This window comes from Symphodus melops (assembly GCF_947650265.1).
Source record: "Symphodus melops genome assembly, chromosome: 20".
NCBI classification, from domain to species: Eukaryota; Metazoa; Chordata; class Actinopteri; order Labriformes; family Labridae; genus Symphodus; species Symphodus melops.
The window spans coordinates 4,825,250-4,848,664 of NC_136710.1; the positions used below are offsets into that span (position 1 = coordinate 4,825,250).

Below are 23,415 nucleotides of genomic sequence, written 5' to 3' on the forward strand. Positions count from 1 at the left end.
AGGTGAATGACTCCCTTTGAAAGCAGGACTAATGCACCTGTAAGAGGCACTGAGATGGAGTAATCTGCAGGGGAGAAGGACAGAGTGCCGCCAGTAGGAGCATGGAAGGGGTGGAGGGATAAGGATTTAATTGAAGACCAGTGTTTTTGTAAGAGAGAGGAAAGGCTGTAATCTACTTAAAGGACAAGAGTTTTAGACTGAAAGAAGCAGCTATTCATCGGTATCTTCATCAGAAAAAAAAAAAAAAAAAAGACTACACTTAATTTTTTTTTTAATTTTCTGTCCAGACTCAAACTATCTGGAGTGTATCTGTGCCGTATGGGACAGCACAGGCTCATTTCATAAATGAATGCTGGATTTAAAATGTGCTTTTGAATCCAGTTGTTCATTCTCTTAATGATCTTGTAGTGTGTTTGTTTATTTTTGTCTTCTATAAAGCAAATTCAGTTTACATTTGTATGAATCGTGCTATACAAATAAAATGGGATTGACTTTGACAGTGAGCTTCAAGCGCACTGAAAGCTGATCGCTGTATCAATAATTTTACAGGTGTTTGGTTCATATTGCGATAGCTAAATGCTACGAATGGCTAAAAACACAAATGTCAGGAGGACGTCACTTCATTCTATCTTTTTATTCAATTCATCTTTAAATAATAAGAATCTGTACATCTCTTAAGCAGGTCTTTGACCATTCATTCACAAAAGTAATTATGACATCAATATTATAGTTTCCTTATTAACAACAGTAATAACACTGGAGTGCTTAAACAGGCCAATAGAGATCATACAGCCACAAAAGAACAGTGTACAGCACACATACTCTTACACTTCCTCTCTCTTACACACACACACGCACACGCACACACACATCCCAGCAGTGCACCATACACCTTTTCATAATCAAATACATTAAAGCCAAACTGCCTGGTCATTCAAAAACAGCACCAAAACATGAAAAAGGAATTGCAGCAGTTATAATACTAAGCTTAACGTTACTCTTTTCAGCATCATGATCAGCGATATCATCAGTCATAAGAGTCTTTACATCTTCAAATATACACACAAACTAACTGGACCCCAGACTGGAGTGTTTACATGCTGTACAGTTCTGGATGCTGCCGATCGGCACGATCAACGCAGGCTCTACTAATATCTGAAGTGTTTCCACCCTCAGCCCAGCAGGGGGCGATGTGCAACGAGATACCAGTTTCTTGTGACACAGTTTTCATGGAGAGACGACCTGGAGTGTGAAAACTAAAGCCTGACCTGCACAAAAAAAACCTTGTTAAGAAAATAAGCAGGGTATTGCTGAGTTAAAATCTGTGCAAATTTTAAGGAGACCCACTTAATTTCCATCATAGAGCTTTCGGTGCAGAGTTTTCATATCCATTAGAGTTTATGTTTTTGTCCCTGGCAAAGTGAGTCCCGGCTCCAGGCTGGTGGTGGTTGTAGTGGGTGTAGGAGAAGGGGGAAGTCCTTTGGGTCCCGGACAAAGCAGCCCACGTGAGGCTGCGTGGTCCACATTCAAGTTCTTGTAGGGATTTCTGCGCGGCGGAGCTCTGAGACACATTGAAGGGAAACGAAGACCGGCGAGGCAGCACCCGGGACACGAAATCACCTCCTCCTGGTCCAGGGAGTGTCCGCTGCCAGAGCCGAACGGGGACAAACCGGCCGGGTCACTGGCAGGGGAGTGGTAGCCGTTGTTGTTGGTTGAGGTTGGACTGCTTGTTGTGTTGCTGGCGTTCCATCCCAAAGGTCGACTCACAACCACATTGTTGTTATCCAAGTTGGAGAGGGGGGGCAGGCACGGGGGCCCGTTTGAAATCGCAGAGCCCCACCCGTTCGAGAATGGCAGGTCGGAAGGTGGATTTGGAGTCGAAGAATGGGAAGGAGTGGGAGAAAGTCTGGAGCAAGGAGATGAAGTGCTGTCCTGTGCGTCAGGGGAGCTGGTGCAGTCCATTGGCTCCTCCTCCTCCTCCTCCTCCTCCTCTTGGTCCCGTGAGAGGGGGTCAAGTGACAGAGGAAGACCTGAGTCACCCCCAACATTAGTTCCACTCCCGTCCAAAATCTTCTTCTCCTCTTCACTGACTCCACTTGTCTCAACATCTACCGTGTCCACCTCCGACTGGGACTCCTCCTCCATAAGGACAGCGTTCGGCGCTGACGTGAGGTACGGAGGAGGCGTGCAGGGGAGCGAGTGGCAGCGCCTGTGCCTCCTCGGTTGTTCTTCACCGTCGGTCTCCGATGCAGCGGGGTCATCGCAGTCGGGTGGAGGCGGCAGGGTGAAGGTGAGGGAGATGACCGACTTGCTGGGAGTGTCAAACAGCTTGATCTTGCCGCCCTTGAGGTCCTCCCTCAGAGAGAAGGGGTTGACCCGGGCTGGAGTTGCCATTTTAACAGAGGGGGGCGTGTCTTGTGGGTGGAGCATGTCGGATTTGCTGCGGGAGAGGCGAGGGTCCGACGGGAGGCCGAGAGATCGCCTTCGTAGGGGTCCAATAGCAGGACAAACGGCTTGAAAGAGAAATGGGAATTGTGAGTATTAGCATAACTTAAATAATTGACTGTTTGTTGTGTATAAGGCATCAGATGACTCACCTTTAACTGTTGGCTCATCCTTCTGTTTCCTGTCGGCCTGCCTCCTCTCCAGCTCTACCACGGTTTGAGAGAAGGATGGACGGAGCTTCGCACTCATCTGGTCGAAGAGACAAAACAAAAGATTTAACAGATTAAACACCGTCAGAAGAAAAAGGGTAAAAAGACAAACTCAAGGACATTCTATAATCATTTATCTAATCAGATGAAGACCCAGATAGTCGTCCTCTTCTTGCAGATATATTAACAGAAATGTTGTGAAATTGGGCTGTGCTTTCTATAATGCACCTCCGCTAGAAGTAACACGAGCCACAACTTAAGCGCTTCCTCGGATTCTTTCAACAAGGTGAAACCGCATCAAATTAGGCGAATGTGCAGTCGAAAAAGAGAAACTGTAAACGGAGAAGGCCGGAAGGAAAGAACAGGCTGAGGTGTTTCTTACATTACAGCAGGACACAGCCAGTTCCAGGAAGTCTGACGGACAGTCTCCCACCATCTGCTGAAAGGCCTCCACATCCAGACCAAAGTCCTGAAGAAGAAAAACAACATTGTAAGAGGACTACATCTCCCTGATCTAAGAATTTAGTCAGCTGAATCTGTATTCATTTGACACTTCAAGAGAATTTCAAACAGCCGTGCAAGACTTCCCTTTACAACATCATCACTTATATGTTGATGTGACCAAGTTATAGGAGAGGGACGAGATCTGCTGTACTGTTACACGACCACAAGGGGGAGAGGTGCACCTTTTAAACCTTCATAATGAAGCTGTGTCCTACATCCACAATGCATACCAATTGTATTCAGTATGAGCTTTAATATTGTGTTTCATTTTGTGCACTGATTATAATCCGTGTTTGCAAACTTGGGAAGATGTTAATTTTTTTAAGACAGGCGAGGAATGGGTTTTATATATACGGACAAAGTAAGTTTCCTGTTTCCTCCAAACTGAAAATAAGCAGCAACATCTGAATACTGGTTTAAATCATTCAGGTTGTGGTGAAACCGTTGCTTCTGTTGATGTTCAGTTGATTTTGACATCCCAGCTTTCACAACAGTCACGTGCTGAAGGTTCTTAGGAAATACTGACACACTTAAGGCAGCAGCTTCAGTCAGGAACACTCCTACACAGACTTCTCATTGTCACTCATTTATTATAAACACATTGTGTGCAGGCACGACTGTAACAAAGAGGTCTGACAGGAGATGATGACCATGTGATGAAAACGTTGTCGTCGTGTACCTCAGTGCGTGGCAGGATGTCGGGATCGGCCTGTATCCTCGCTATAATCTCACACAGGATGATCCCGTACGCAAACACGTCGACCTGCAGAAGGAAAGACGTGCGCGTCAAAGACCGTACAAACAGAGAGGTGAAGTCCACCCAACTATTTCCACTGGTTTTCATGCTTTTTCACTGCTGCAACATGTGACTGTCCCCACTGGAGATCAATAAATGACTATCTTATCTTGTGTATGATGTTGACATATAGTAATCTAATCCATATAGCCTGCTGGATCTGTAGTTTCTTTTGGGTCCAGACTGTCTGCACAACCTCAACAATATAATCATCTAAAATGACACTAACAGGGCATTACCATTCCCACTTAGCTGTACAGGCAAAATAGCAGCAACAAAGGCCTTCAATATGACCGCTTACATAACTACATTCCTGTTTGCCTTCCACATCGTAATGGATTTATTAAATATTCATTGCTTCACTTCACTCTGCTTTTATTTGCTTTCATCACACCCACACTGGACCTTGAACTCTTGCAGCTGAAGGCTAATGAGGAAGACGATCTGTCACTACCTTCTCATTATAAACCTCTCCTCTCAGCACCTCCGGGGCCATCCAGTAGGGGGAGCCGACCACAGCCAGAGGCTCCTGATCCTCTTCCTCACTGCATAGAGAGATGATGGAGGGAAGAGGAGAGAAACGAAGGATGAGGTTAGCTTACTTTTTTTGTGTGTGTGTGTGTGTGCAGCTCCCTCACTCTGTCCATGAGTGCATGCCCATAGGACCCTGTTCGTGCATGCGCGCGCGCGCGCGCGCGCGCGTGCGTGCGTGCGTGCGTGCCTGGCCTACGTGTGTGTGTGTGTGAGTGTGTGTATCAGTATGTCTTCATTTTTTTGTGGTTCGATTCTCATCTGTCACTTATAACCATGAAATGTTTTTTTGTTTTTGGACAAAAATAAGCAACTTTCAGACTTTAATTTTGGCTTTAAATGTTTCATAACAATTATTTGACATTGCAGTGACTAAGAGATGACTTCAGTTGAAAACAATTAGTGGTTTATTGATTGTTGCAGCTTTACAAAAGTGATTATTTAATATTTTTTCCTGATTCCTTTGAGAAACGTGTCAATGTCACCTTGGGCTTTGTATACAGTATGGCCCACTAGAAGTAAAAAGTGTTTAAATAATAAAAAGGCTTGAGGTCAACAGTTACACCTAAATCATTGCAAAAACAGAAAACACCACATTTGTTTTCAGACTGTACAAAGTCACCACAGTCATGCATGAGAAACGAAGAAAACACATTCTCCATTTAGCAGATCTGTACAAAACGATCAAACGGATAAACAAGTTTGCACAAAGATTGTGGACCAAACCGACGTCACACTCCATCTCAAAAACACACAACCTATTCACAGGTTTAATGTTTGTACACACATCCTCTGTGTCCAAGAAACCGCAGTGTTTTTAAGATATGTGCAAACGTTGGGCAATATTAAACATCCAAGTGTTCCTTCCTTTTTTTAAGGCCACACACACACACACACACACACACGCACACACACACACACACACACTATAACATACACCCCGCTGTCAGACACTTCCTCTCTGTGCTATTTCCATCTGCTACTGTGGGCCATGATGCTGCAAAAACACAGCAGAGGAAAGAGACTGCAGGAGGGACAAAGGAGGGACTGGAGACAGTCGTGGCTCCACACGTAAACACTATTTGGAGAACTGAAATGACAGACGAGTAAACTGAGCGTGCGAAGAAAGGAATGCTGGGAAAAAAAATAAAGTCAAAAAGTTCAAAAGGGACACAAAAGAGACGATGAGGACGTAAAGGACGGGAGAGATCCTGTGAGCAAATACAGGAGGAACGAGAGGAATAGTTTGACCTTATTTGGAGCTCTTTCCTAATCCCCCCCCCCCCCCCCCCCCATCTCCTCGCCTCCTTTCCTTCATGCCACAACCACAGCAGTGTCCCTCCAACACAAACACACACTGAAGAAGGGTTGTCAATATCACTTTGTTACAAGATATGACAGTGTTTGACTTCAATATAAAAGCCGACAAGCCTTTGAGTGAGACAGGGTTCAAGTTAAAGAGCTGCTATTAAAAAAAGAGCCTTGAGCAAACACGCCACATGTTTAATAGAGGCAGAAAATCAAAGTATACAATGACAGACACCCACAGACAAATATTTAAATCTCATCTTTTGGCTTTGTTTTTAAGAAGATTCAACCTGCATTTGGTCCTTGACAGACTTTCGAAAGCCAGAACCAAGTATAGTTGAAGTTACACGTTTCCCACTCCTGAAAGTGGCATGCGCTTGTGTAAACACAAGAGGTGACCTGACCCAAACAGGGGCAAAGGACACCAACACTCACATCAGAAAAAAAATGGCAGGCTGGGTTACAGTGGCAGCTGCGTCGTCTCAGAGACACTTGTGTGTTTACTACACATGTGCAGAATAGATAACATGCTTCCTCTAGATGAGCAGCGATTGGGACATATGTGAGTGAGTGAGTCTACAAGTCTACATTTTCGATGATAAAAAAAACAGTTTTTGTGCCATATACAAGTCTATCTTAGGATAAAGCAATTTCAAATTAGTCATTTTAAAAGGTCATATATTTAGCAAACCACACTTGACCATGTTTTTCTAACACCTTTATGTGTTCCTAGTTGGTAAAAAAAACAACAACAAAAAAACCCCAAGTGAGAACAGTCCATCCTGTCTGTCTTTTTTCTGCTCCACTTTTCAAAAAAATGTGTGCTCAAACAGGCTGTTTGGAGATTTTCCCTTTGTGACATCACAAAGGGCAGTAACTCCTCCCCCAGGTGGGTGACACTCCCACAGCGAGGTGTTCTGTCCTCCGAGTCTGCCTTGTCACCGTAAACAAAAAGACATGTTCAAGAAAGCCGCCCGAGCCCTTTCAGGGAGGAGGTGTGGTCAGACACAGCTCATTTACATATTTAAAGCTACAGACACATAAACAGCCTGTTCTGAGCAGGGCTGAAATAGAGGAGTTTATAGGCATGATCAAATACAGGATCAGAGGGGACTCAGAACCAGAAACTTCACACACACGTTTAGGGGGCTCAGTGGTTGAAAAGGAGGATAATATGTGACCTTTACATTATGTTTCATACATGGGTATGTTTTACAGACATCTTTAACTTGAGTTATGAGTTTCATGCCCTAATTTACCTTCTCAGGCTTGGGGCTCTGTCCTCGATGTGCTATTAGAACAGGAATTTGTTCATCTGACAGATGTGATGTTACTACTGGAGAACCAGCAGAAGGAAATATAAAATATCACTGTAACTTTTTCTGCTTCTTTATGGTCTGTGCAGAGCTGCAGTAAATTGATGGTGGCAAGTGCCGCATAAATGTCACTGCATATTAAACACACACAGCTGCAAACACAATGAGACCAAAGCCACAGAGCAGCGAGTCCAACACACAGCCACCAAACTCCCTCTGACTTGAAAATCATATTAATAATTGTTCCCCAAAGTGTTTGAACACGTCGGAAAAAGTTGAGTGGGGTTTGGCGTGAGTAATGTCCGTCCCATGTGAGCGTCTCGACTGAGGCCGTGGGAGACATTTGTGGACACTTTGCTCGCGCAGATACGACATGAAGATAAATAAAAGAGAAGTGCAGGAATGTGATTTATTGAGCGTGACTTATCTTATCACACTGTGTTGATAGAAGGTTCGATGAATTGACTGTTGCGGACTGACCTGTAATCTGGGATTTTCTCAGCCAGGCCGAAGTCTCCCACCACGCCCGAGCACACGCAGCCCTCCCAGCGCACCAGGCAGTTCTGCAAACAGGGGTCAAAGGTCACACAAATCACGTTTACTGCCGTGTGTGTGTGTGTGTGATTTATACAGTTCTCTACGTCAATGATGTAACAGTTAACTGTGAAGCTTTGCTTTTACTTTGCTTTCACTTGTTTCTCCTATAGCCGAGTATAAGAGCCACATGAAAGAAGAGAGATTTTCAGAATAAAGTAACACTATGAGTTTTAGGTTGTCATTTTATATAAAGAAAGTTGTTTTATTACAAGAATAAAGTCTTAAGACAATAAAGTTTTAATATAACAAGACTTTGAAAGATTAAAATTGTAATATGATGAGATAAAAGGGTGTATTGTACAAGAAATACATTGTAATTTCATGACTTCATTCTCATAATGCCACTTCTTAATGTGGACCTAGCGCAGCCTGTGCTCCTGTTTACTGATGTGTGCGTTACCTTGGAGGTGAGGTCCCTGTGGAAGATGCCCTTGCTGTGCAGGTACTGCAGACCTCGGGCGATGTCCAGAGCAAGACTGAGCCGAACGCTCCACGACAGATACATGTCACTGCCCAACAGCTGCTCCAGGTTCCCGCCGTTTATGTACTGAAACAACCGGAGGAGTGACGATAGGAAGGAGTTAATTACACACAAAATAATGCACAATGAGGTTAACAGTCTTTGAAGGTGGTTGGAAAGATGCTTCACTTATTGTTCTAGGAATCTGGGATCTGAATGTCTTGTGCTTTTCCCCCCCCCACTACGATTGAAGGAATCATTTTATTCTTTAAGGACTCTTGCAGCTCTGCTCTGAGCTCGTGCCGGATGTCCAAGCTTCTCCTCGCCCTATCTTTAAGGCTGAGCCCGGCCACCCTTCAAAGAAAACTCATTTTGGCTGCTTTCATCTGCAACCTCATTCTTTCAGTCACTTCCTATAACTCATGAGCACAGGTGAGGGTTGTTAAATGGAGAGCTTTGGCCTCATCTTCAGCTCTCTCTTCACCCCAATGGTCACCAAAAAATGTATCTTGATAGATACAAAGTTTGCCAAATTTAAAGCCCTTGGTATAAATGACAGAATGTTATCGTGATCTTAGAAATTGTACTCAAAATCTTAAACATTAAAAAAAAAAAAAAAAAAAAAGAATGTCTCCCTTAATCAGTCAGCTAAACATAGTGGTTTATGATGTTTTTATATTAAGCTGTATTTTCAAGTAGTGGGCTGTGTAAACACATTTTGACCTTGCTGCAATTTAATCACTGAATGCATCTTAAATACGGCATATCTTGTTGAACTACTCATTTCAGCTTCAGGTTAAATTGGAATCTCACCTCTGTGAGAGCGTGAAGCTGCCCCTCGTGGACACACACTCCTATAAACCTGCAGGCGGAGCACAAACGCACAACAACAGAGTGAAGACCGACGACATCTCGTAACAAGCCAAGTTTTCTCACACGAACCAGACAAACAAGATCCAGTGGTGAAGTTCAGAATGAAGACCAGGATGCAGGTTGAGTGAATACAAAGTTTCCTGTTTTTACCTGAGTATGTTCGGATGTGACAGTCGGTTCATGAGCTGGACCTCTTTCAGCATGTTGGCTCTGTTACTGGCCAGGATGTTCATCTTCAGAGCCATCACCTGACCCGTCACACGATGCTGCACCTGGATCAAATCATACACAACAACTCTTAGTTTACTACGACATTGAGAAAAAATAAGTTTAAAAATGATCAAATGTTTTTATATACTGAGAAAAATAACATCTAAAAAAAATATCTGAAAAAAGATTAAATATCATCTGGAGCGGTTCCATATTTAAATGCATCAAAAAAGGCAAACTAGAAATGATTAATTTTTCTGCTGATCGTTTTCTTTTGTAGGTCAAAGAGTGTCATCAGTGTTAATTCTGCAGTTTTCATAATCATCAGAAAACTCCTCACAGGAGCTTCATAACAGAGCACATGCTCTCACATTGAACAGAACAGGCGTGCTGCATTGTATCCAAAAGCAAAAAAGAAAAACATTACAAGATAAATCACATCAGTTAACACTGTATCAAGTGACAAAATGAAAACGTGTCATGCTGCCGAGTTAAATAAACAAAAGCTTCTGGAAAGTGTCCATGAAACATGAGCAGGTCAGTCGGGTTTCTTAAATTGTTTTTGCTGCGTCTGTGCCCCAAACGGCTGTCATAGCAATGACTCCGTCTGGTATGGTAACCATGGTGACGAGGCATGCCCCCCCACTACTTCTCAGTCTGTATGTATATATTTGGTTGGCACGTGCAGGTAGTTTGACGTCCAAAAGAAACACTCACAAGCAGCAGATGAGCACTTAAACACTCCGGCAGAATGTGCAAAGGGAGGAAGTCAGAGGTGTTTGAAAGGCTCAGTGTTGGCGTGTGTGTTAGTTTGTGTGTGTGATAGTTTGTGTGTGTGAGTGTGTGTTAGTTTGTGTGTGTATGATAGTTTGTGTGTGTATGTGTGTGTGTGTGTATGTGTGTGTCTGCGTGCGTGTGTCTATGTGAGAATACTGCATGTGATGTGATTGCAGTGAGAAGAAACAGTTTTGCATGTGTGTCAGCATTAGATACTGTTAAAGCGTTAGTTTGTAAATTTCATTATTTTACAAGTTTAAAGCGTCTCACGATAAACACTTGATATGAATTGGTGCTATACAAGAAAAAAAAAAAGGATTGACTTTGGAGAGATCAGTGTGTAAGAGGAAGCCCACTGTTAAGATGATTGTTGGTATTAAATTGTTACCCACCTAATTAAAACTGCAGTATAACATTGAAATCTGCGTGGCTGAGTCAGGGAAACCTACATTAAAATGTCTACATATAGAGATGTGTTCTTAGCCGACTTCCTGTATGTCAAATGTTCATAGTGATTATCATATTACTCCATCAGTAGAAAACAGCTGGGGCAAATTGAACCTTCAAATCAAGATTGATGCTAAATCAGCCATGCTCATGTATCGTACTTCAAAGATAACAGGCCATGTGTGGCCTCTGAGTTAGCATGCCATCATTCACTTATCAGCACTCAATACAAGAACAGAAGGCTGGTGTGAGTGATTTAATTTTGCAGGCATTTGGTCTAATATCAAATGATGTTCTGTGCATTCATTTCACAGCGGTTGAAAAACAACCTTAGAGTGGCTAATCATGTTTTAGAAAAAGGAACTTTTTTTCATTTTTACCTATAATAAATCAATGGTTGATTTTAACGATACAGAGTCAAACTATGATTTGCATTTTTTGCTGCAGAAATCAGGATTTTAATGCATGACTGCAAAACAAATGTCCTGTAGGAGGTTTTCATGTTTCGTTTCTTCATTAATGGCACGAGTGTGCAGAGAGAGAGAGAGAAAAAAAAAAAAAAGAGTCTGAACGAGGGAGGAAGGTTCTTTTTCTGTGTGTGAGAGAAGTCAAAGTCTGAGATGAAGTCAGTGTGACATGTTAGCATAGATCTGTAGCTAGACAGGCTACGGATCAGAGAGGGGATGATCGAAGAAAAAAACACAAAGCCTATTACAGGGCAGTGTAGAGTTCAGCGAGTAATGCTACACACACACACACACACACACACACACACACACACACACACACACACACACACACACACACACACACACACACACACACACACACACACACACACACACACACACACACACACACACACACACACACACACACACACACACACACACACACACACACACACACACACACACACACACACACACACACACACACACACACACACACACACACACACACACACACACACACACACACACACACACACACACACACACACACACACACACACACACACACACACACACACACACACACACACACAGGCTCGGTTATGGCAGCCCTGTTCATCTTAACTTCCAGTCAATGGGAGTCAATCTATGATGCTCTAAATCCTCTCTCCACAGAGCCACTTGAGCCTTTGGCAAAGTGCTGCACACACATGCGGATATGTTGAATCACATTTCTCTTGATGCATTTACAGCTCTTAGGAAGAAAACGACGGCTGAAGTAGCACGCTAAATTAGGTAACGTTGCTGATTTGGAGATGAACTTACACTCACACCGTCCACTGCTGCTTCCACTCATATTCACATGGACTCAGATTTCCTCTGAAGTCACACTCAGGTTAGAAGCGTAACATGCTGCTTGTCATGTTGAACTCTAGGTGGCAAATAAACTAAAAATGTAGAGATGGAGAAAAGTGGCTGAATTGTTGCCTCTTAATCATCATCCCTACAGGATGAGCGTGTCTGACTGTTCGCTGTTTTGATGGTAGCGTTTATCAAAAAGGCCTACATCTGTTTTTATATTTTCAAGTTGGTGATCAATCAGATGGGAAAATTATTCATTTTTAGATTCAATACATTTATGGAAACGTGGAACACAGCAGTACGAGCATTACGTTTAAAAACAGAAGGAGTGTCATTCTTGAGGTAAATATCCGTCATGTGAAAACTAACAAATGGCAACAGATCTTTACCAGCAAACTAGACTGTGGATTTATTTTACCCTCGTCTCATTTCCCCCCCTGGAAACATCTGCGTTCTCACTTATTTGAAGAAACTCTGGAATTACAACAGCCACACACACATTCAGTAATAAACATACACATTAACACACACACACACACACACACACACTGACTCATACAAGCAGGTTACAGTGCAACCATGGGCCAACTGCTGAGGCAGCAGTGGTTGGAATTGCAATGCTGCCAGACACGACTGTTTTTGTCCCGACGACCTCACAAATAAACAACCTCTCACTCATTATCATCATTACAGGATGACAGTGTGTCTGACTCACAGGGCAGCGTTTTCTCAGGTGTGTGTTTTACCATTTGCAACTCTCAACCCTGAAAAGCACGAATTATGCATGGGTTTGTTTTTGTCCAGTAGTTTTATGCCAACCCTATACTGGTCATCTCCATGGATTCGCCACAGGAATGCTGATGCCCTTGCCTATGTTACGCAAACCCAAATCACACACACACACACGCTCTCAGACACACCCTAAATCTCTCCTTCAAACACACTCGGCCTTGCAAAGTGCCGCCGTCAGCAGAGGAAAGGTCACGGGCATCTTTTGCTTCTCGCTCTGTGTAGCCAACATGTGCAGCGGTGTCTGTCATTACCCGGGGCCAGACGGGGACGACTTGCACACAGGGAGAGAGGGGGAGAGAGAGAGAGAGAGAGAGAGAGGGAGAGAGAGAGGGAAAGAGAGAGAGAGAGAGAGAGAGAGAGAGGATGTGTCGGAGGCTGCACACAAGGACGAGAAGAATGTGTTGGAGTTTTTAAAATACGTGTTTCACCGAGTTTATGCTTCTTTGCCAAATGTTTTAAGGACACAACAAACAAAGTGAATCCTGTTTATTAGATGTTTAAGTGTTACACAGATTTTCGTATCTGGATTTTGAAAATACTGTATCCACTAACGAAAAAGTCAGAAAATCATGTGGAATTCTCTTCCGACACCTTTTTGTTTACAATCAAACTGCTCGTTAGGGAAATCTTGTGGCATACTGTAACACGTTAACAAATTCTGCTTCCTTTATGAATGATTTTAATCTATAAACACACATTTGGGTATCTTGAAACTCAAAAATCGCTTTCTGAAAAAATGGTAAAACACAACAAAGAGGTCAAAGAATATGAGGTCAGGAGCTTTCTGTCCTAAATTGTAGGTACAACCCTGTGTTTGCACACGTCTGTGTATATGACAATTATGTCTTCACTTGGTCCCTCAAAGAATGAGGAAATATATTTTCAGGTGTGAGCCATGTCAGTGGGATTGTTAAAAGAAAAGTACACACACACACAACTGTATGACTTTGCCTCTGGACACTGGGTGAACTTTAAAGGCATCTTTCTCTACTGTGAATTACAAGGTCATGTCACAGCTTCAATCCACCAGCTGAATGTACATAACTGAGACTCTTCAAATAAAAGCTTGAGACTGTTTGTGGAAATGCATCTTTTTTTTTTTAACTGCAAGACTGAAAATCAAAACAATAAAATCTAAATGTTTAGCTAGTTCTTGATTCATTGCAGTATTTACATGATAAAGAATCCGCCTGGTCTGTAACCAAGCACATACAAAGATAAATCATCGCCCTTACATGTGCAACTTGTGCGTCACATCAGCATTTTAAGAAAAGCTGATTTGACAAGTGAGCATTGATAAGTGTAAGTGTGAATTGAGCGTGAGTAACCCCGAACTTCGAAAAAGTCCCTCAGGCCCTGAACTCCACTAACTACAAGTGTGTGAAAAAAAATTAACTTCTCCAACAAAACATCTCTGGCTTAAGCCTTCGCCTCGGGCTCTGCTCTCTGGTAAAGCGAGAACCAGCAAAAATACTGTAGAAAAATGTGTGAGCGCTTCAAAGGGAGAATGTGAGTGTGTGTGTGTGCACTTGTGAAGCCCTGCCAGTCCATCAGCGAGCGAGCGAGCAGGGAGGTCCCCACCCCCACCCAACACCACACGAGTCTGAAACCTTACCTGATCCAGGAGGTGAACCGTCCAGGTAGCAGACAAGCTGACACACACAGACGCCTGATCGCTCCGTTCCACAACAGCAGCGCTGATCACGACCCCCTCCCTCCTCCTCCAGCACAACATGCACAGGCCGAAACACGAGGGGTCATCCAAGTTCAGATACACACAAACTCTTGTTTATCATCAGAGATTTGCTGACTGCTTATCGTCTGTTTTTTGTATTTTATTTTACGAGTGACAAAGTGAGGGGCAGCTTTAACAAACATGAAATCTGAATTACAAAGATAAGAAACTTAGAGGAACACGGATTTAAGAGGCAGCTCCTGAAGATCTCAACAGACTGCCACTTTGACTTCTACGTATGCTGTGATGTGTTACTGCGATTCTTCTTCTCCTTTGTCACGTTCTGCGTTTACTTGTACATCCATGTACCAACGCTGTTCGCTGTACTACAAATCTTATTGGAGAGACGATAGAGACAGGAGAATAGATGGAGTCAAAAGATCAGAGCTCTCTCACGCTTGAGACATATGAGATGAGATATGTTGAGTGAAAAACAGAATTAAAAAAAAAGAATAAAAAAAAAAAAAAAAAAAGAGACAACTAGTCTCCAACTACCCAAAGTCTCCTAAAATGTCTGAAAGTTTCCAAACGAAACGTCGTGACAGCTAATGCGCCTCAAAAATGTCCCCACTTCTGTGATACCAACTGGACGCAAACATTGAGGCGTTTGTTTACCGGAGGAGCAGCCGTCCTCCGAGTTCAGTTTAAGGAGACCACACTGCCAACATGCGACCGAGAGGAAACACTCTTTGTGTACTGATGTAAACACAGTGACTGAGACAAAATGTATAACACTGGTATTGGAAACAAGGAGAGGCCCGAAAACAGATAATTGTGCAACTCTTGCCGAACACTCGTCTCTATTTTAATCCCCAGTCGAGATGAAATATTGTAAGCACTAAACACTGCGGTTCAAGTGAAGACAGGCACATCACAGGCTCAGCGTTTTCCCCCGTTTGTGTGTCTGTGAAGAACATAAACAGTGAAATTCTTTGTGTAGTAGGAGGCAGCAGAGCAGGAATAAGCAGGTAGAAGTATGACACTGTGCCGCTGAAGTTCAAGTCTGCACTGGCTCCCCCATACCAACACCGCCATCCAATAGCAACACGGACACACACCCACAGGCGCATAATCATGAAAACTCAAGCGGATCACAAGTCCACAGATGACAGCCAATGATGGATCGCGGTTTGTGTTTTTCTTTCCTCCTTTGTTGTCTTTTTACCTTTCCAGAGCTGAAGCAACAACAGCGGGAATTTCATGAGAAGCGGTCACATCTCAACACGTCCTGAAGGAAGAGTCCCAGAATCAGGGCGTCTTTCACAACTTCAAAAAAAAAGTGTTTGAAATGCACTCGACCGGCTCAACCCCCAAAAAATACAGCTTATAATAAAAACAGCTGTTCAGGGTGTTACCTGATTAAAAAGGTTAAATCTCATCAGACATCTTTGATCTGTTTCTACTATCTCATTTGACTTTAAGCTTCTGGTAATATTATGCGTTTAAGTTGGCAGACCAACATTTCAATGTGAACAAGCTGACAGATTTTTTTAAATTATGTTTTATTTGTGAATCACATTTGATATGAGAACTTGGAGACTCTTCTAGGTTAATGTGATTGTTTAATGACTTTACTATGTTAGAAGATGCTAACAGACCATCATGCTGAACTGTTGGACTTGATGCTTACAGCAGATACAGTATTGAAATACACAAGCCATGAGCTCACACAAACACCAAGGCTGTGTTGGGCAAGACATTTTCTCTCATTATCGCTCTGTCACCAGCAGCTGACACACACACACACAAACACACACACACAGATATAAACACATGTGGACCTCTCATTCAGCTCGACAGTATTTGTCTTATGGAGACTCCAGTCTGTTCGCATCCTCTCTTTATCCAATTATTCTCCTGCAGCTTATTATCATCATCACATCTCATGTGTGTGCATTAAAGCGACCACACACACACACAGACGCACACCTTCCCTCATCACCAGACTCTAATCAGACTAATTACCATGATGACTGGCTTTTTCCTCGCTGCGTGATTCATAGAGATGCATTTAAATTTTCAGTTTCACATCCCACTTTTTTTTGCATTAATTACCAGGGCAAACATTCAGATCAGTCCTAAATGATCGAGAGAACTACGAGACTCTTCTTTCTACCTGTGCTGTGTTTCAAGCAAATCACATGACCCAGTGTAAGACCAGGCAGACGGAAAACATCAGAGATTAACACTTTTGTTTTCATCAGTGGAAGAGATGCTCATTAACATAAGACATCGGTCTATTATTACATACATTAGCTTGAGGCTAATCTGCATCTTCAGTCTTTTCACTGGTCACAGTGAAAACATAAATACAATAATAAAAATAAAATGTTTTTTGTAGAAAGTTCAATACGTTTTCTCGTGTACATGGTTCGTCTACAAAGTGTGCTCTGCTCTGCCTCAACAGAAGGCTCAGGATAGACAGGAAGTCAAGCAAATGCTAAGAGAAGAGAATCGGGGTCAATTCAAACGATATACTCCAGATCGTATATTCCATCACTTAGACAACATTACATCAAAATGTAACGGCACCGAGTGAACAGCAAATCATCCTCAGAAAGACAAAGCCACATGTTCTCTCCCTATTCCTTTATTGCCACAGGATGTTGCAGTTCTCCTGTGATCTTGTGAACCTGTGTGTACAGCTGCTCGTGGCAGCGCTCACACTCCAGAATAGGACCCAACGGGGCAGGACAGAAGGCAGCACGCACGGATTCTGTGGAAATTGCAGGTAAGAGACGGGAGAGGTCGATGAAAGATGAAGATAAGAAGAGCATAAGAGAGCATCCCTGCAGATATTATTCGTAACAGATTGCATCGCAACAAGATGAGCTAGCATAAGTGGTACCACTTTGTCTACGGGGGGCGCCAAAGTCAATGCAACCCGATTTAAAAAAAATAAATTGCAATACAAGCTGTGCTTTTTATAAGATTAGGATACAGCTGAGCTTTACGTGCAGCTGGTGGCTTGAATTCGTGAATACCTTTGGCTCGGCTAACTGAGCTGTTCAGCTTTGGCTATAAATTAAGCAAAGAGACATTGATAGTTTTAACCTCCTCATCTTACTCTTAACAAACAAGCATTTTGTTTCAAACTCCCCAAAAGAAAATAGCGATTACCATTAATGATGAACATCTTTTGGGTTGACGTGAGCAGAAGCTCAGAGCTTCTGAAACGCTGCTGTCCCATTTCCATGTCTCATGTAAATTATGGAGAAAGGCTCAATGAGAAGCAAATGTAAGAACACTGACCTGTTTTTTTTTCTGTGACAACAGGTGTTATCTGTATTTGCACATAAAAAGGTATAGAGATCTATTAATCAGAAGAGAAAAGGCAAGATCATTACCCAGGAAGAGGATAAATCCAACTAGAAGAAGAACTAGAAAATAACCATTTAAAAGGCTTCATATGGTTTAACTTAACTGCTGCTTGTATTTATGATTAAGTAGTTTTAATGTTTTTGAGTATTTAATTTTCTGCTTCACTTTGAGGGGAATAGAAACCCCAAAACAAAAGCAAGAGTCTTGCACGGGGCCAAGCGTACACACCAGGAACCTCCCTTTGAAGAATATTAAAGGAAGATGAAAAACAGCACCTGAAGGATTTGTCTCGACACGCGTGCTCCCTTCCTGTCACCTCTCTTTTTGTCTTGCTCTTTTATTTTCTTTAGGCTGTACAATTGCACACTGGAGAGGTGAATGGCTGCCTGTCTGCCTGCCGCGAGCCTCCATTGATCTGCACAGGGAGCCCAAGCTCAATAACAGCAGCACACACACACAAATATGGCAGGAGGCCAGAGCCTTTGTGTCCAAGTGTAAGACACCCATTTCATAGCCTGAATGCTTTACGTACATTTTAGCGACTGCTAACTCTAATACATGAACAGTCGGGCTATCAGCAGAACGTTCAGGCCTTTTCCTCTCAACTAATCCAGGAGACGGGAACAATCGTTCAGTCAGTCATGTCAGCAAACTTTTTAAATGGGACTGATAGCCACGGTAACAATTTTGCATTTATATGGCACCATCAAAAGGGCAAAGCAATGCAAGCCTGAGTGCCAACTTGACAAAGTGGCAGTAAACACAGTGACATTTGCATGCTCATTGGCCATTCAAAGGGCACAGCAGAGGGAGTGGCTTCAGAGGACTAATTGCATTTCCTTTTACAGAGTCGGGCACAACAAAAACAAAAACAAAAAAAAAACAAGAGTGAATTCACGTCAGAAAAACTCTTCATACATGATATAAAGGTCCACTTGAATTAGTATTTTTATTTAAGGCTTAAATAAGGTAGTACGTCTTGTTCTGTGCCACATCAGTCGCCCAATTTTCAATTAGAACGACTAAAGGTGAGAGTCAACATTTATTTATGCCAAACACGAGACCATCTAACCTCCAAGAGCCCTTTAAATTAATCCAGATGTGAACACTTCTGTGAAATTAAGCATCACCACTAGCAGTTACATGTAGGCTGTGATCATACCGAGTATTTATTTTACCACCTCTGAGATAATAACACAACCAGGTCCGCATTTAGAGATCATTTTGAATCACAAATCATCCTGTCAGGATTCTTTTAGTGTTGGCTTTTCAGTCGGGAAACTTTTTTTTTTTTTTTTTTTTTCTTCATAAATTTCATCAACAATAATCTAAAATGTTCAGGTTTGTTCCTGTTGTCTTCAGTTGAACACAAATACAATTGATGTCACAAACCGCACCAAAAGCTCGTTTCAAGATTCAAACCGTCTTTCACAAAAGTACAACAGTAAAAGCAGCCAGTGTAATGTAATGTTCAATAACAGATTTAATTAATTATGTCCCCCAGGATAATACAGTTACATAATCTGCAAATAAACATATTGTTTGAACTCGGAGTCTCTTAAACAGGCTTGTTCAGTCAGTTTTAAACAGAGTGTGAGGCTCTATAGAAAAATCTACTTCAGCCTCTTCAAATTATGCTTAGTGTTGCTTGTTGGGGGAAAAAAAACACACCTGAGGGTAATTATTTGACAGTTTTTAGACAAGTTCATTCAAAAAAAAAAAAAAAACCTTCAGACAACCTGAATGGTCCTTGAACGCCTCTCAAACACTTACTAGGAGCTATTTCATATCCATGCTTACTTAAATGTAAACAAACTGCGTGTAATGCATTTTACTTCTGGATGAGTGATGTAGTTTTATCTGGCCAGCTCGTCTTTGTGGTTTAATCGCTCACACCATCACACCGCTCTCTATGTGACAGCTCAGTACGGGTCATTGATGAGGCGATGCTCAGAATTAGTCTCCATGGAAGTAAAGAGCAGCGTGACAAAGGGAGTGTAGTCTTACCTACAAGTGTGCCAGAGCTTCCCCGTCCTGACTGTATCCGCTTACACAGATACAAACACACTGGATGTCCATCTTACACAACATGTGGGTTAGTGCAAACACTTGTAAAATAAAGATGGGACAGTGAGGTGTACATTTCCAACATCAACTTCTGCTTGCAATTATTCAGTGACTATTTCTCATCTTGGTGTAGGACGCACTGGTTGCCATAGATACGTCTTTAATAAAAAGGTGAGGGGTCCAGTGAGTTGACAAGAAGTGATCACAACTCACAGGAAAACTTTTGCTCTGTTCACACATCGTCATATCTTAAATTTGAGGCGCTAACTTTGGTGTAACCAAGACAACCAGGAGGATGTAAAGTTAAGCCTGGAGCCTGACATCTGCAGCATCTTACCCCAACCTTGTTTCGACCTCACACACTTTATCTCACCTTAAACACCTCAGAGAAGAACCCGGCTCCAATCTTCTCACAGCTGAAGTCATCTAACCGGGCCAGGCTGGACACGGCGCTCCTCAGGGCCCGGTATGAGGACGGTCGGATGCGGTTGGTTCCATGGACGCTGTGCATGGGTGGCTCTGGTTCTGCCTGCAGCTCAGGCTCAACCCTCTCCGTCTCTATCCCCATCTCCATCTCGGACTTCCCGGGAGGAGAAGGAGGAGGTGTGCGTAGTTTAAAATCCAGCCCGACTAAGTGTTTACATTTCCCATGGTTCGCTGCAAGACCACAGCGCTCGGGAGGTGATAAAACTCTCAATGGCAATGTTGCAGCTGTAGTCCGAGCCCGGTTAGGGCCCTAATTCCTGTAGTCCGGAACCAGCTCGTGCACGTCGAAGTCTAACAAACTACGCAGCTGCAGCGGTGCATCCTGCAGAGTCAGTGCGCAGTTTGGGTTAAGTCCCTCATGCCGTAAAAACTGCGCAGGCTCATGCTGTCTCCTCTTTCTGTTTCCTCACTGTGCTCTCCTCCTCCTGCAGTGGAAAAGGCCGGGGCTCCCCTCCTGCTTCCACCAATTGAATACCGGGTTTCCAGTGCGCACGAGCCGCCCAGTGACGCTGCGGCCTGTTAAAACTGAAGAGGGAGAGTGAAGAGGGGGGCGGAAACAGGGGCGTTAATTCACTAAATCATGGAGAAGTGACTGATGTGTCTCAACTGGCAGAATAATAATCCGATAAGCGTGGCAACTTATTCAAGACTGCTAAAAATTTCTGCCGATGACGCACATTTCTTATACGCAGCATGCATTAACCATTTATGTTATATCTGCATCGAAACAATCCGAGAAGCACGTGAGAACAACAATCATGCCATGGAGAAGGAAAACAAACCCATGAGAGAGTTTGGAGATCGTTAGTGAGGTTGTGAGACACGTTATCTGTGATAGCAGCGATAACAGCAGAGGTTGATGCAGCATCTCATGGTTTCTGCCTGCGCACACGCACGCGCGCTTTAAAAACCGATCCAATCACCCGGTTAGGAATAGTTCATAGATGTGACAGTGCTCAAACAAATTAAAAATATCTAGTCAGTCTGGACGAGCTCACTGATGCTGTGCTGGAACTGGCGTGAACCTGCGTGTCGCGGATCTCCACGAGACGGACTGCGGCTCGTGAATTATGGATGCCAAACTGAGCTGAGTTTGTAGGCTCGTCTGTCACTGACAAGTGTGTCATACACATGCACAAATGCACGCTCACGTATGCATAATACATTGGATACATGCCTAGAAATAAAAATCGCTGACGCACCGACAGCTAGAAGGCATTGAGGCGCGTTCCACACTTACCTGAGCTTCTCCAAAAAAAAACCACAACCTCTTCACGAGCCGGTGTCTTCTGCTGAGCGGATCAGCTGCGGCGTCCTGTTACAGCGAGCTTCTTCTTCTTTTTTTTCTTTTTTTTTTACTAATTAATCATCTTTTTGCGCCACTCACACACACACAAACGCGCGAGCTTCAGTGGTTTCGTTTTACGTCCTCTGCGCTTTCCTCGCTGTGCATTAAGGAAAAGGAGCAATGACTTCTGCTGCGCTTTATTGGAGGCAAAGAGGCGGGGCTGTCCACACGTGATCACCGTGGAAAAAAAAATGCACCTGTGGGGGCGCTTGAGCTGGCCAATTTCTCACCTATAAAATCTCACTTTGCAGAATGGAAAGACATTTTAGAGCCTATTTATTTTGTTGATCTCTGTTATCAATTTCATCTGTGCTGTATGTTTAACATGTGGCATATTTGACAAATAAAGAACCTTGAACCTTGAACCTTGAATCTTGTATTATTTTGTGATCATAATGAAATCATGTACTGAATCATGTATCATCAGTTTTTTTTTTTTTTTCGATTAGGCAAGACCAACCTGCTGTGTCTAGTAGGAGCAAAATGACCTGCTATCTTTAATATGCCAAGAAAATACATTTTCTAATTTATGTATCATAGACATAGTTCTTTATTTCTTTTGGATCCTATATTAACATTAATATTTACTCTATAATATTAATATTTTCTCTGTGATTGGTTATGTTTTGTTTTGATGATGTTTAAATGTCTTCTTTAAATGTCTGTTTTTCCTATGTCCTTTTGCTTGTATATATATATATATGTGTGTGTGTGTGTGTGTGCGTGTGTGTGTGTGTGTGTGTGCGTGTGTGTGTGTGTGTGTGTCTTGCCTTTATTTCCTGTTTTGACTATAAAGATTATGAATTGTCCTATGTGTCCCTCTGTAGCTTTATGTTGTTTGGCTGCTGTTGTCTCAACCTGTATTTTTTGTCATAAAAAAAAATCCCAGATTATGACAAGTCTTTTGAAGGCTTCATTTGTGTGTAACATTTTAACTACCTTTGAAAAAGCTTCATACCTGAAGACTGATCAATACTCCAAACACAGCTCTATGTAGGAATATGAACCACTTAGCACTAAACTGTAATGATTAATTTGTAGCGGAGAGCCCAAAGGCACAGAATCTATCCTGACTGATATTGTTCTTGCGACAGATACCTTGATTACCTAAGTATACCGACCTGGAGTGAACCTGGAGCTTTGGGGCAGATTTTCCCTTCTGGTAATCCAAGCTTGGTTGGAGGTCTAGATGCCTAAAGGGATGACAAAATTAATCTGAGAAGGTCACAAGCTGATTAAAAGCCCAATAAAAGGGATAAAACACACTTCATTTAGATTCAATTCCATTGACTTTTTTCTTAAATGTTAAAAAGTTTGACCTCTGAAGACTGTTTAGATAAACAAATAACTGTCATCTGCATACATAGACAACTGGCCTGAATGCAAATGACAGATAACTAAAAACTAAAAACACAGGATGCCATGCCTCATGGTGCCCACCTGAATGTTTTAAACCTACTGATCAGACAGTTTCCTGTCAATATACTACAAATTAGATGAGAATGAACGAATGACTGTCATCTGCATATATAGACAAACGGCCTGAGTGCAAAGGGGAAAGGGTTGGGAACTTGTGAACTATTTGCAACTTTCTTATAAACATTTTTAATGGAAACAAAAACATAATTAAAAGCCCCATACTGTCCAGCTGACTGTCTTTAAACCTGCTGAACAGACACATTAAATAACAAACGTTGTGGGATGTGTTGGCTGGATTTAGTCCAAGTGATGTCGAGAAAACAAAGGAGTTATTGAGAATGTGCTTCTGCCTCTCATCTATGCATCTATTAACACCTCCTGAACATTACAGTACTTTTAAAGGCTTTCATTTTACATGGGTTTATTTTGACAAATTGGAAACGCTTTCAAATGTAGAA

At 42.5% G+C, this 23,415-nt stretch overlaps 1 protein-coding gene across 2 annotated transcripts; it reads right to left on the minus strand.

The window, feature by feature from the left end:
* Positions 1-619: 619 nt before the first annotated feature.
* Positions 620-21,675, minus strand: tesk1b (testis associated actin remodelling kinase 1b). 2 transcript variants are annotated; one of them, XR_013781461.1, is made up of 12 exons: positions 21,431-21,675; positions 20,078-20,715; positions 9,190-9,311; positions 8,980-9,028; positions 8,107-8,253; positions 7,590-7,672; positions 4,409-4,499; positions 3,838-3,921; positions 3,037-3,123; positions 2,598-2,694; positions 1,348-2,513; positions 620-1,268 (listed from the first exon to the last, which is right to left on the minus strand). XR_013781461.1 is itself a non-coding variant. In XM_079371062.1 (11 exons), exons 2-11 carry the CDS (start codon positions 20,276-20,278, stop codon positions 1,399-1,401), a joined length of 2,076 nt encoding a protein of 691 aa, XP_079227188.1. In that variant the 5' UTR covers positions 20,279-20,715; positions 21,431-21,675; the 3' UTR covers positions 620-1,398. The 2 variants fall into 2 exon arrangements, 1 of the variants encoding a protein (XP_079227188.1); XM_079371062.1 differs by having other exon boundaries at positions 620-2,513.
* Positions 21,676-23,415: the final 1,740 nt, after the last annotated feature.

Coding starts and splice junctions, on each gene's coding strand:
- tesk1b (XM_079371062.1), bottom strand. CDS start 20,278: ATGGAGATGGGGATAGAGACGGAGAGGGTTGAGCCTGAGCTGCAGGCA. Junction 4,500..7,589: donor GAGAAAATCCCAGATTACAG/GTCAGTCCGCAA, acceptor CTCTCTATGCAG/TGAGGAAGAGGATCAGGAGC. Junction 2,514..2,597: donor GGATGAGCCAACAGTTAAAG/GTGAGTCATCTG, acceptor TTCTCTTTCAAG/CCGTTTGTCCTGCTATTGGA.